Here is an 11,785-nt window from a genome sequence, read left to right as displayed (position 1 = left end):
TATTTTGCTAGCGAGAGTTAAACCACGACACACTCCCAGGTTATTCTCCACCTGGCAGCTTTCTGGACACTCAACCCCAGGCCTTTATCATTGCATGGGGTTGTTGTGGTTGAAGTGCAGGACCTGGCAGTTGGCCTTGCTGAATCTCATACAGTTGGCCTCAGTCCATCAATCCAGCTTGACTATTTCTATTAAACTCTGCCCACTCTGTTGTGAAAACTCTTTAAGAGTTTGAAACACCTTTTTTCTTTCAATCTGAGGACTCTGTGAGATAGGGAATTCATCTTGTGGGTATTAATGGCTCATCATCAGATGATGAGAGTCTCACAGAGACAGGATTAGGTCAGTGTTTTAGCCCAGAACCTGGCCCTAGGAAGGAGGGTCATTTCCCCTGAATGCTGAGGCAGGGGAAGGAGACAGTAGAGGATATGTCTAGTGCAGATGGAAGGGGCAGACATTCCTATCCTGCAGTCCCATTGTTAGTGCTTTGCCAGCAGCAGCCACACACCCCAGTCTCCTCTGCCTGGTCTCTTCTGAGCTGAACATAGAAGTCAGAAGTGTCCTGACCAAATCTCATTAGCTATTGCCCGTGACAGCCATATCCCAAAAGAGTTGATGGATCAAATGCTACTGGCAAATGAGTAGGGGAAACAGTCGTATTTCACTGGATTCACAGAATGGCTGAATGGCTGAAGTTGGAAAGAAACTCTGGAAGTTTCAAGGGAGTATGAAGATGTTCTTGATACTCACTTGATAAAACAGAGGAAAACAGGTAACAGAAACATTTTGGGAGGCTATGCCTTTTTAATGCTTATACTTCAATTGCTACACAAAATCACAGAAGGGTTGCAGTTGGAAGGCACATCTGGAGATCCAACCCCAACCTTTGCTCAAAGAAGAGTCAGTTACAGCCAGATGACCAGGTCTCTGTCCAGTCAGCTTCTGAGTATCACCAAAGATCGAGACTGCACAACCTCTCTGGACAACCAGTTCAAGTGTTTAATCTGTAAGGTATTACAATGAAAAAGTTTTTTCCTATGTTTAAATTTAATTTGAACAAGGCATTCTGCCTTGTTTTTCTCTCAGGGAAAAAAAGGAGAAGCATCTCAGTCTGTAAGGTCAAGGTGATGTCTCTGCACAGCTGTTAAATCTACCCCTTCTCCCTGGACTGTACTGCAATGCACATCATCCAAACTTGCAGTACGGAGGTAGTCAAGCAACAGGTACCTCATTTTAAAAAATGTTATGAGGAGAAATAATAATTAGTGTGTTGCTTGTGAAGGTTTATTTGGGTCAGGACGGTTTGAGCAATTACATGTTAACAAGATGGTAACACCACCTGCATTAGATGAAACTCTTGTGTGGTCCACTCTCGGCGGGTCCAGTCAAAGACGCCAGTGTCTAAGGCATCGCTGCCCTTCAGAAAAATCTAAACCACATGTACAGTGGAACTGTTTGGCCTCAGAGGACAGACTGTATCTAATTAGAAGCAAAGCACATATGATGGACGTGAGAGGAGCTCAGTACCATCTGCTCTGCTACTGATCAAATCCTTTTACACCACATTGTTTGCCAATGAAAACATAGCCTTTTGGAAGAAATTAGTACTCTTTATTCTGACAAATTTAAAGCCCTGCTGAAGATACTGAGTCACGTATCCTGCTAAGGTTATACTTTTTAGTGGACTGGTACATGAATAATAGGAATCTTATGAGCCAGATAGAACAGACTGTTAATCATTTAAAGTTGCTTACAAGTTTCAGTAACATGTACATCCATTGCACTGATGCTTTTGTAAATAAAGCCCTAATAATAAAGTTATGACTTTTTAGAACTTTCCATACATAATATTTCTGTGTGTACAAATACACCTGTAGGTTTGTAGGTGCTAGATAATAATACCTATGACTGTGTTGCCATCTTTTGAATAGACATAAAACTAATAAAACTGTGGAATAAAGTCCAAGACAATGTTTTAAAAGGTGAGAGGGTGGAAGGATTTTTCACTGAACTATTCTATTAAAATTTTTACCCAGGTGATTACATTCTTGTCTAAATTCTTCTGCAGCTGGAGGGAATATACTACCTACTCTCCATTCAGTGATGAACAGACTGTGCTTTCCATTTTAAACCTGTGAAATGTGTTAGCAAAAAACTTTCCCTAGAAGGACACTGAAAGGTTTAGGTAACCTAATATTTTTATATCTGTCAGTGAATGTACCCATTTACCAAAAATACACAAGCTATAACTTTTTAGTATTCCAGCATGTTCCTGATTTTTTCCTTCTTGACATCCTACAAATTGTTTTTGTGCCTCAAAACATCCATCCTGTGCCTTTCCAATGGGCTTGGGCTATTGTGATACACTGAAGTCTGCACAGAGTTTTTGCTGCTTTTTTCCTTCCTTTTCAACATATAACCTGAATTACCTGAACTAAAACAGCCCTTGTCCCGCATGATTTAAAAAATGGCAAATTCCTTCTTCATAACATAATGACGTAGAAAGTGGGGGGACAGGAGTCTGCTCTGTGGACTTAGCTACTTCTGAGTTCCTGTTCCCAGTCTTTTACAGCTGAGATGTTAAGTGACTTTCCCTCTCAGATCCCAAAGTGTCTCCATTCACAGCATCCTCTACTGAACTTTCCCAGGCTGCAGCTGACAGCCCAGACATCCACATCATCACACGACAAAAACCAGCTACAAAAACAGACCAGGAGAGGTTTGGGCTGCTTTTTAAAACGTTTGCTTTCTAATACGGTGGAGTCAAGTCTCATACTGTAATTGTTTCTTTGTCTCTACTTTTTATTATTAGTATTTTCCCTCTGTCTCACAGACTTTTTATTAGACCTACCAGTTATGATCAAACAGCCAATGCTAAAATGCTTTTAAAATTCCTCATGTGTTTACCACATATCAAGAAACAGGCATTTTTTTAAACTTTTGTGTTTAACAGCATACTCTATATAAATACACAATTCTGAAAGGGATATTGAATGGCATCTACACAGTTAGGTATGAAAGCAACTGCAGACTAAACTAATGCCAAGGGGTAATGACAGCCTAATTGGCTTGGCTTGTTTGGCACGTCATAAATGTTTTTACAATGGTTCTTAGCAGATGAAGAGTCAGAAAACAAATTTCTGCAAGTTATGTAGAAATTACTATAAAATAGTAAAACACAGCCTGTTAACGCCTTCCTAAAATTCGTTCCATATTCTACCATCTGTAATGTTATCATTTCAGAAGACATTTCTCTGAGCTGTAAATGCTATTTGTCTGATGGACAAGCTTCTTTCTCTTCTAGTTACATTACATGTCAACAAACACCCTCGTATACAACAGTGGGTAAAAATGCTGTTCTTCACATGACTGAGTTAATGCTAATTAATGATTTAGCATTAAACAATGAAAGGACCAGTGCAACCTCTATGAGATACTCTTCTGTGAAGCAAAAACCCGTGTCGCATAAATAAAGAGCAGTGACCCGTCCCTCTAATTTGCTCATTACGCGGGACAAGTTACACACATGCAGCATTTACTTTTCTAGATGTAACCTGTTAAGAAAACTAAAGATGTTGTTAAAATCTGTGAAACTGAAAAGAACATTAAAAAATAGGATATTAACGGCAGTAACACAGATTGTGGCAGCAGAGCTGGAAGTAATTTTGTCGCCAAAGAGCAATCAGCACATAGAGTCAAGCACAAGATCTACATGCCTCAAAAATAACAGAATAAGCAACCATTGTTACTTGACCTTCATCCTTTGCAAGATAATACATTCTGTGCAACCACTGACTCCCTTGAACACTTTTTTAACTGTGTAAAAGATTCAAAAGGCGTTGACAGTGATACCTTTAATGATAGGACATCCCACATTATCTTCAAAACTTTTGATACAGAAGACTGGAAGAGCAGTGTGAGTTGCACAGAACACAGGAAGAACGTAGAAATATATGTTGTAAACTTCTTCACTAATGGGTCTTTGCTGGAGACCTTAGACAATGTGGTTTCTTTTCAAGACACAGCAGCCCTGGAGGTACTCTCAGGAGACTTTAAGGAGAAAGTATTGTCAGACACCACATATTGCTGTATACAATGGCTGAGAGTTTTTTTTCATTAAAGACAGACACTGTCATACCACTCTGCACAACTTTCCCAGAAAAGGAAGACCAATTTATTTTTCTCCATTTTCAGCCATTTTCTGTGTCCCAGTGGAGTTCTAACTAAATAGATGGAGCAAATAGCTGGAGAAAAGATTGGAAATGAGAGTGACAGCTAAATACTAATTGAATTCAGCATAACTACAGAAGCTAACTGGAATCTCAAGATAAAAACTTGGCACTAACGAATTTTGGCATAGGAACTCTTCTGTCCTGATGGTTGCTCACAACAGTTCAAGCATATATTAAATAACAGCAGTAATTAAAAAACTGCATTCAATTAAGAAAAACTTCATACACTTTAAAATATCAGTTGATGACAACTGAAATTAATATTTACAATACAATGATTTTAACTAATAATTTTCTTCCATAGTATCCCATGTCCCCAGGCCTTACAGTTAGCAGAGGCACTTTAAGGGCATCTAATTTAAGGAATTCAGGAAGAATTGTTTTTGGGAAAATACATTTATATGTCAGTAATACATGTATATTTGATGAAAAATAATTTTGTTTTCCTTAAAATCAAATCATTTCTCCCCAAAAAATTTATCTACAAAATTCTAATTTTCTTTAATGATCTTTGGAGAATCTTTGACAAGTTGATTGCTTTACTTTTGTGTTTTCTCTTCATGTTAGATCAAGAACAGTTCCTCTTTATTTCATTTCTATAACCCTAACATTTTTATCAAGTGTTGCTAGTATTGTTACTATGTCAAAGTGATGGCAAAACAATAAAAAAGGATGGATAAGTGTAAATTCCATTTTCCCCTCAAGTTTATTGTAATTCAGTTTTACTTTGGATATATCCATTTCAGAATGCCAGATAGCCTTAAAACCACAGACAAAGCTCATCAATTTGACTGAACATAGAAATCTTTTCTAATATTCTGATACTGTCAAGTATACCTAATAGTTCACCAGCCAGGAGAAAACAATCTTCTTGAAATGAATACTGTTTGTCATCTACAATGAAAATCCTCCATTTATCTTAAACTGTTATCTTTCGTGCTTCAGCTTTAAGTTTAAATTAGAATTTAATTATTCAAAAAGGCTTACATTCTTCAACTCTGTGGCTAAGTTCCCAACCAATTTGAAGGATTATTTAAACAAATTGAGCTCCTGAGCTTGAGACTTGCCCATGAGATAAAAAGTGGCTATTTCCAATTTGAAATTGGTACATGGCAAACACGTCATTCAGAAGGCAGTAAAATCTGCCACTACACAATCATTACAGACCTGTGGATAAAGACAAAGAAAGAAAAGGATATAATTTGATTAGCTTCCAACTTTATTAATTTAACTCCTCAGGGAACTATCCAGCAATAATTCTTCCAATGAAGGTCATAATTCTTCTTTAATTGTTTCCACCTGGTATAGTACTGTTATGAATCCCTCTTTCTCACCTCTCTGTACTTGGTTCTCAGCCTATCACTCATGCCTTCCCAGTCTATCCTTGTGCCAGCATTAAGGGGCAAGGGCAAAGAGGTTTGTTTTTTCTGTTGTGTCAGACCACAGAACCTCCAGCTTTACTTCCGCCATTACTGGATGCTTTCCTGGTATTCAATGGCTATTTTTTTTATACCGTCTGAGAATCAGCTCCTGCTTGGCTCCTGCTACAGTCTGACATGCTGAGCTTTTCTTTATAACTTGCCCCATCCTGAGATTCTGCAAAGTTGAAAATTACAAACAGCCCCTGATTTTCTAATTCTTTCTTCCCTCTCCTGCTCCTTTCGTACTCCTCCCCATACACCAAAAAACAACTCCTCCTTTCGTACTCTTCCTCATGCACCAAAATCCAACTCCTCCCCCAAAAATATTTCAAACAGGGAATGAAACTCCTTTAACAGAAAAAAATATTCATTAGCAAATTAATATACAAACCAGAAAGTTAAGGCCTACTATCTCAAGTACTCAATGACACACAACTACAAAGTCAAGATCTGTCTACTTAAGTGAACTCCTTTGCTTAGCATGCTAACCCAAGTCATGCCTTGCCATGCTCCCAGGTACCCTGAGGAGGAAAAGAGAACTGTGGGCCCCTTCAAGAAATTAATCTGGATAAAGGTCACCTCTTTCTGCTCTTTCCAACACGTTGCTTATATGACTGAAACAACTTCATTTTGGAGAGTCAGATTCTAAACGTGAAATCTGTAAACACTGTTACTAGTTATTTTTTTCTGACAAAGTTTTACTGTGTTTCCTCATTAGGATGTGGATCATAAATGAAGTTTTAATTTTTGGAGCATAAACAGAGTTGTCACTCTAGTAACAATAAAAACTGTATAGTAAATATGTAGTGTTAAGGCAGTAAGCAGTAAACATTTTTGGAGAAAACTTAATTTGTGTTTTCAATCAGAACAGGTAAGAGTGATTAGTAATGGTGCTGAATCTATTTATCCAGGAACACAGACTTGGCTAGACAGGAAATTTTGTATTAGTGGGATAGCATTTCACTGTTTATCGATTTATGTCTAAAATAAATGAGAATATGTTCTATTGCTCCTGAGGTGGATGACATGAGATTGAAGTAGGTATTTTAATATCCTGTTTAATGTCAAGTTAGAAAATTAGATTCTTCCTTAACCTTTGAGTTTTAGTCATAAAAAGACTTATGGTTCAGGACCTCCCAGTGTTTGAAGACATACCATCTATTCAAATTGAAAGGGCTGACAGCCTCAGGGCTGGCAAAATCCTTAGCTGTTTATGGAAAAAATATTTCCAGGCCATTGGGTTGTGAAGGTTGCTCAATAATTTTGAATGATTTCATGTAAAGTTATTTGTACGTATTTTTTCAGGTATGCTAAAGAAAGTGAAAGCCTAGGTAGCATTCCTAATAAGATTTATCTGGAGTGATCGATTACATAGAAAGAAAACATATAAGGGAGAAATGGGTATTATCAAAAAGGACAACAAAAGCCATTGAGCTGGGAACTTCATGTTTTGGGACAAATAATTGCACTTCCCTGTACCTACACTACTGCGGTAGGGAAAAGTGTTATCTGTTCATGTGAAAGGCCCGTCTTCTATACCTATAATGTTGAAATTAGAAAGAATTACATATTTACAAAACGAAGATCCCACACTTTCTATTGCTTAAGCAAATTTGACACACCAGTAGTTCAAAATAATGTATTATCCTGTTGCCTATTTTTGGAACATTTGCACAGCACTACCTGTCAGAAAACTGGTTTAAGAGACTGAATAATAATGATTCTGCAGTTATTCTTCAACACTCAGTGCCTTCTGGAAACCATACTGCAGATCATCCTCCTAAGATAGCTTTGATGTCCATGAGCCTTAGCAAAGTCCTTCTATCAAAAGATTGTCTTTCAGTTCATTTGTTTATTTATATATCTGTTGTATATACTGCATTTACAGCTCAGAGCAAGAAATGAATAGAAATAACCAATGACACATTTGCAATAAGGTTTTGTGGCAAAGACCTTTACTTAGATACTGTGGTTTCAATGCAACCACAACACAATGACAAACTTCCTTTGTAAATGACAGATATAATTATATGGTTAAATTATAGGTCCATGGAAGAAAAAAAAAATTGTTGAAGACACAATATCTACTGTATGTCTGGATGTGGCTGTATTCCCAAGAAAATCATTCCTATTATTCATGAGTTGATTTACACTTTTTATCTCTCCAAAACATGCAGCATTTATTTACCCTTAAATTTTGAGGCATTATAGTTTCTGCTGACATAGATGTTTTCCCAAAATAGAATGTTACAGCAGTCCCCTGCTAGATGTTTAAGCCATGTGTATGTTTATTTTAAAATTTCTGTCTTGAACTTTCTAACTGCGACCAGGCTGGGAAAGTGAAGCCATGATGAATGAGAGTCTGCTTTAAAAAAAGTAGAAATGTAGACATTTGATGTAACATTGAAAAATTCACAGCCTCCTACCTTGAAAACAAACATTTCCCGGCGAAGAATAGCCAGAGTGTTGAAGTTCCCATCACAGATGTTAGGCTTGGCTCCGGGATAGGAAGGTTTGTCACCAGTGGGTGGCCGGGGTGGTTTAGGTTGTCTGTCATTCTTCCGCGGGTCTGCTGGAGGGATTGAACGATGTGGGGGCACTGTTGGCAGAGGTCTTGTTGGTGGTGGGATCCTGTCAGGTGGACCTTTAAAAATATAGCAGCAGGATGTAATTTACATGCCCACCAGTGACACTCAAAGAAGAAACACAAAACAAAAACCTGCTGTAAGCAGTACGAATCCTACAGTGGACGGGGAATGGAAAAAGTGACCTAACATACCTTTCCTGTATTGTTAAAGGGTATAATGAAGAACTATCATAAAACCAAGGCACAAATGAACAAAAAATTGCTTTTCACTGTCCACAATTTTCCTTAATTATTGAAACAACTTTCCAATAAAATCTGCAAAGGATGCATAGTCCACCATCATTTCAGGTGAGAAGTAATTCATGGTACATAGTTTGCCAACAGAGTAGTAACTGTTAAAAACAGAATCACTGTCTATTGTACAAAATGAAGGAAAACAAAAAACCTGTTCTTAATAAGATCAGCAGTCAATGGATTTTCAACCCATATTTTTAACTTCTACTCGTCAATTCACATATGCATATATGTAGCATCCTTGGTATTTCCTGCTGTAGGCCAAGTAATATCATGTGCAATAGTGACTGACATTCCCAGCTTTTCCCAATGACCCTTGCTACATACAGGAGCTCTTGAAACTGGACTTCAAATCCTAAGTGTATATATAAACAAAACCCATGATTCAAATGTTTTCTTCAATATTCTGAAATACTTATTTTAATTTTTATTTTCCTGTAGGTCTTACAAAGCTAGATAGGTGGCAATTAAAGGAATTGTTCCACAGATATATGGATTAAAAAGAACTACAGTGAAAACCTGTAAAACTCTACAGCATTTTTAAAACATTTTTCTGCTTTCAAATACATTTTCTGTCATGATATACAGAGTTTGATGACAGGTGAAATACCTATTTAATTCATAATTTCTCTACCTGAAAGTTAGGGCATCTTAGACAGATGCTGTTCATAACCCCAGTGGCATACTGAATGACTTGCGATGGGTGTACTGAAAATGCCTTTCCCTTTCTAGACATATCACTATGTTTACTTATATTTTTCATGAACAAAAAGATAAGAAGTTTTAGTTGGATCTGTAAGATTACTGGAAAAAAAGATTATCGCTTTAATTTTGCTCATTCTATGTAGGCTTCTCTCCAAATCATTTAATCAATTTTGACTTTAAACAATAAGCATCATTCCCGTCATCAGCTTCAGAAAAAATTTTTATTATTAAGACAAATCTAAAAGTTTATAAAATGGAATTTGAATTTCTGATACCTTTTCACAAAACTTACATTTTCAAAAGAACAAGATAGTCTATATAAGGAAATATTAAACTCACCAAATGGTTGTCATACACTTTAATAAGGCATTTATTTCATTCCCGATTTTAAGACTTAAGACGTTTATAATTTATAGTTAATAATGGTGTTTCAAGGAATACTGCAGACCAAAGTAATTATTTTAATAGGTGTGACATTTTTATTGAGGCATATGATTCCAGATCACCTCCTGATTTTAAAGGGTGCAAAGGAATCAGTTTGCAGTAGCTCACGTTGGAAAGTTTTTAACCCCAAACCAAAGTTTTCATATGCCACTTAGTCGTGATGTCAGATATTACTTCCCAGGGGTAACACATTTCTCCTAATGTGTAGCCCACAGCTGTTAAAGCTTAGCAGTTAGCCTTCAGCAAAGCATTCTTGTCTGGCCCTAAAGTCTAGACTACCAACTTATGAGGTCATGAGAAACAGCCTTCCTTCCAGCTAATCACACAGGAAAAAAAGCAACCAAACTTGATCAGCCAATCATCTTTAAATTGCTATTTATGCTTTATGAAAATATATATCAGTGCTTGTTAATGATATACTTTAAAGAGCTTGTTAACATAAAAAAATACATTGAGACTGCAGAGTTCTAGGTAACAGCACAGTAATTCTACATGACCATAGTTGTCCTTTTGAGTAGTAAAGATAAACGAGGAACAGCCCTGATAATAGTCAATATAAACCTGACAGTCCTGTAAACTGAAAATAATTTTGAGCACAAAATTGAATCCAAAACAGAATTAATTGGGGAATATTAAGCAAGGCAATTCCGAATGGTATGTACTGGATACATAGCATTAACATATAGAAAACACGGAATTTTTCACTGTAGGAGAGAAAAATAAAACTTACTGGCTATTTAACAGATATGAACAGCATAGAAGTTTTTAAAACCAGGAATAAACCCATGTCTTTGGAAATGTAAGGCATGGTAATATGGGAGATAGTGTTACATTCAACACATAATATGAATAATGCTATTGTTTTGGCTTTTTAACTTTTTAATTTTCAATTACCTTGCCTTGTCAAATTGAACTCAATACATGCAGAATTGATTTACATTATATGTGTCTTTTATATCAGGCCACCAAAATCTAAGCAAACATATTTTAAAGAAGTGGGCCCTTTTACCCCTAGATAGCTCAAAATCTTAGGCTGTTAATAACACTCTTTTGAGATCAGTTTGCTATATTTATCACAAGAAAGGGGTTTTCTGGGAGCACAAATTGCGTATTCCCAGGGAACTGTTTAGTATTATAACTGATAGATTGAAAAGCAATGGATTCAGCTACCTGAGCTTGGGCTGCTGTGGAAATAAGCCCGTTATGGTTAAAGGCCTGCATTTCTTAATATTTGCATAGTTTAGGATCCTTTTGCATGTATTTTCTTTATGGCTTTTTAAAACATTTAACATTCCAACTGAGTGCAAATTTGAATGCAAGTTGTGAACAGTGAGAAACAAAGTAAAAGAGCTTCATCTAAATCTTTGGCCTACTCACAGGAAAGCCTTTGGCCTAACAGCTGGCAGAGTCTACACTAACAAACCGTTTTTGAGAGGTGGTATGTAGAGGAGAACCTCAAATGTATCCTAAAGAGAAAAATTTATGTTGCTTAATTAGAGTATGACATACCATATATCTTCTGGATGCCCTGTAAATCATCATTAGGTAGTTTGAAGTTGTCAGTTTCCATATACTGGTAAAATGGAGCCATGATTGCAGTGGGATCGTTAGAGTGCTCCAAGCCCAGAGCATGTCCCAGTTCATGCACTGCAACTAGAAACAGATCATTTCCTATGAAGAGAAGAAAGGGAAAACAGACCTTTGAAACCAAAAACACAGTAACAGAAATAACACAAGTGGAGGACTCTTCACTTGAAAGACATTTTCACTGATTTTGAATTTTACAAGGTAATGCTTAATAATGAATCATAATGATAACGTGGTAGCAAAGGCAGCTTTCCCCTTTTTAAGCAAGGAAACTATTACTGTTACATATATAATACTCTTACAGACACCATAAACGTAATCTTTTTTAACTGATGCCCATGGTTAGTGCAGGGTTCAAGTGTCATACCTCATGTCTACGCTTGTTTGCAATTTCTGACTTGAAGCTGATGTTGCAGTGAACATGACTAAAAATACTTGCATCAATACATAGTTCCAAAAGGAAAATATCCTTGCAGTGTGTGGTAAACTTCAAAAACTGAGGACTACCTATCTAG

At 36.7% G+C, this 11,785-nt stretch overlaps 1 protein-coding gene across 1 annotated transcript; it reads right to left on the bottom strand.

The window, feature by feature from the left end:
- Positions 1–8,079: 8,079 nt before the first annotated feature.
- LOC104511357 (matrix metalloproteinase-16-like) lies at positions 8,080–11,354 on the bottom strand (the record flags this gene model as incomplete). The annotated part of the gene is made up of 2 exons (XM_010153932.1): positions 8,080–8,297; positions 11,193–11,354. Coding segments are annotated over 2 exons (380 nt in total), but the record flags the coding sequence as incomplete, so codon positions are not given.
- Positions 11,355–11,785: the final 431 nt, after the last annotated feature.

The sequence above is a fragment of the Eurypyga helias genome, unplaced genomic scaffold (genome assembly GCF_000690775.1).
Source record: "Eurypyga helias isolate BGI_N326 unplaced genomic scaffold, ASM69077v1 Scaffold10766, whole genome shotgun sequence".
Lineage (NCBI taxonomy): Eukaryota > Metazoa > Chordata > Aves > Eurypygiformes > Eurypygidae > Eurypyga > Eurypyga helias.
This window is presented reverse-complemented; position numbering and strand designations above follow the sequence as displayed.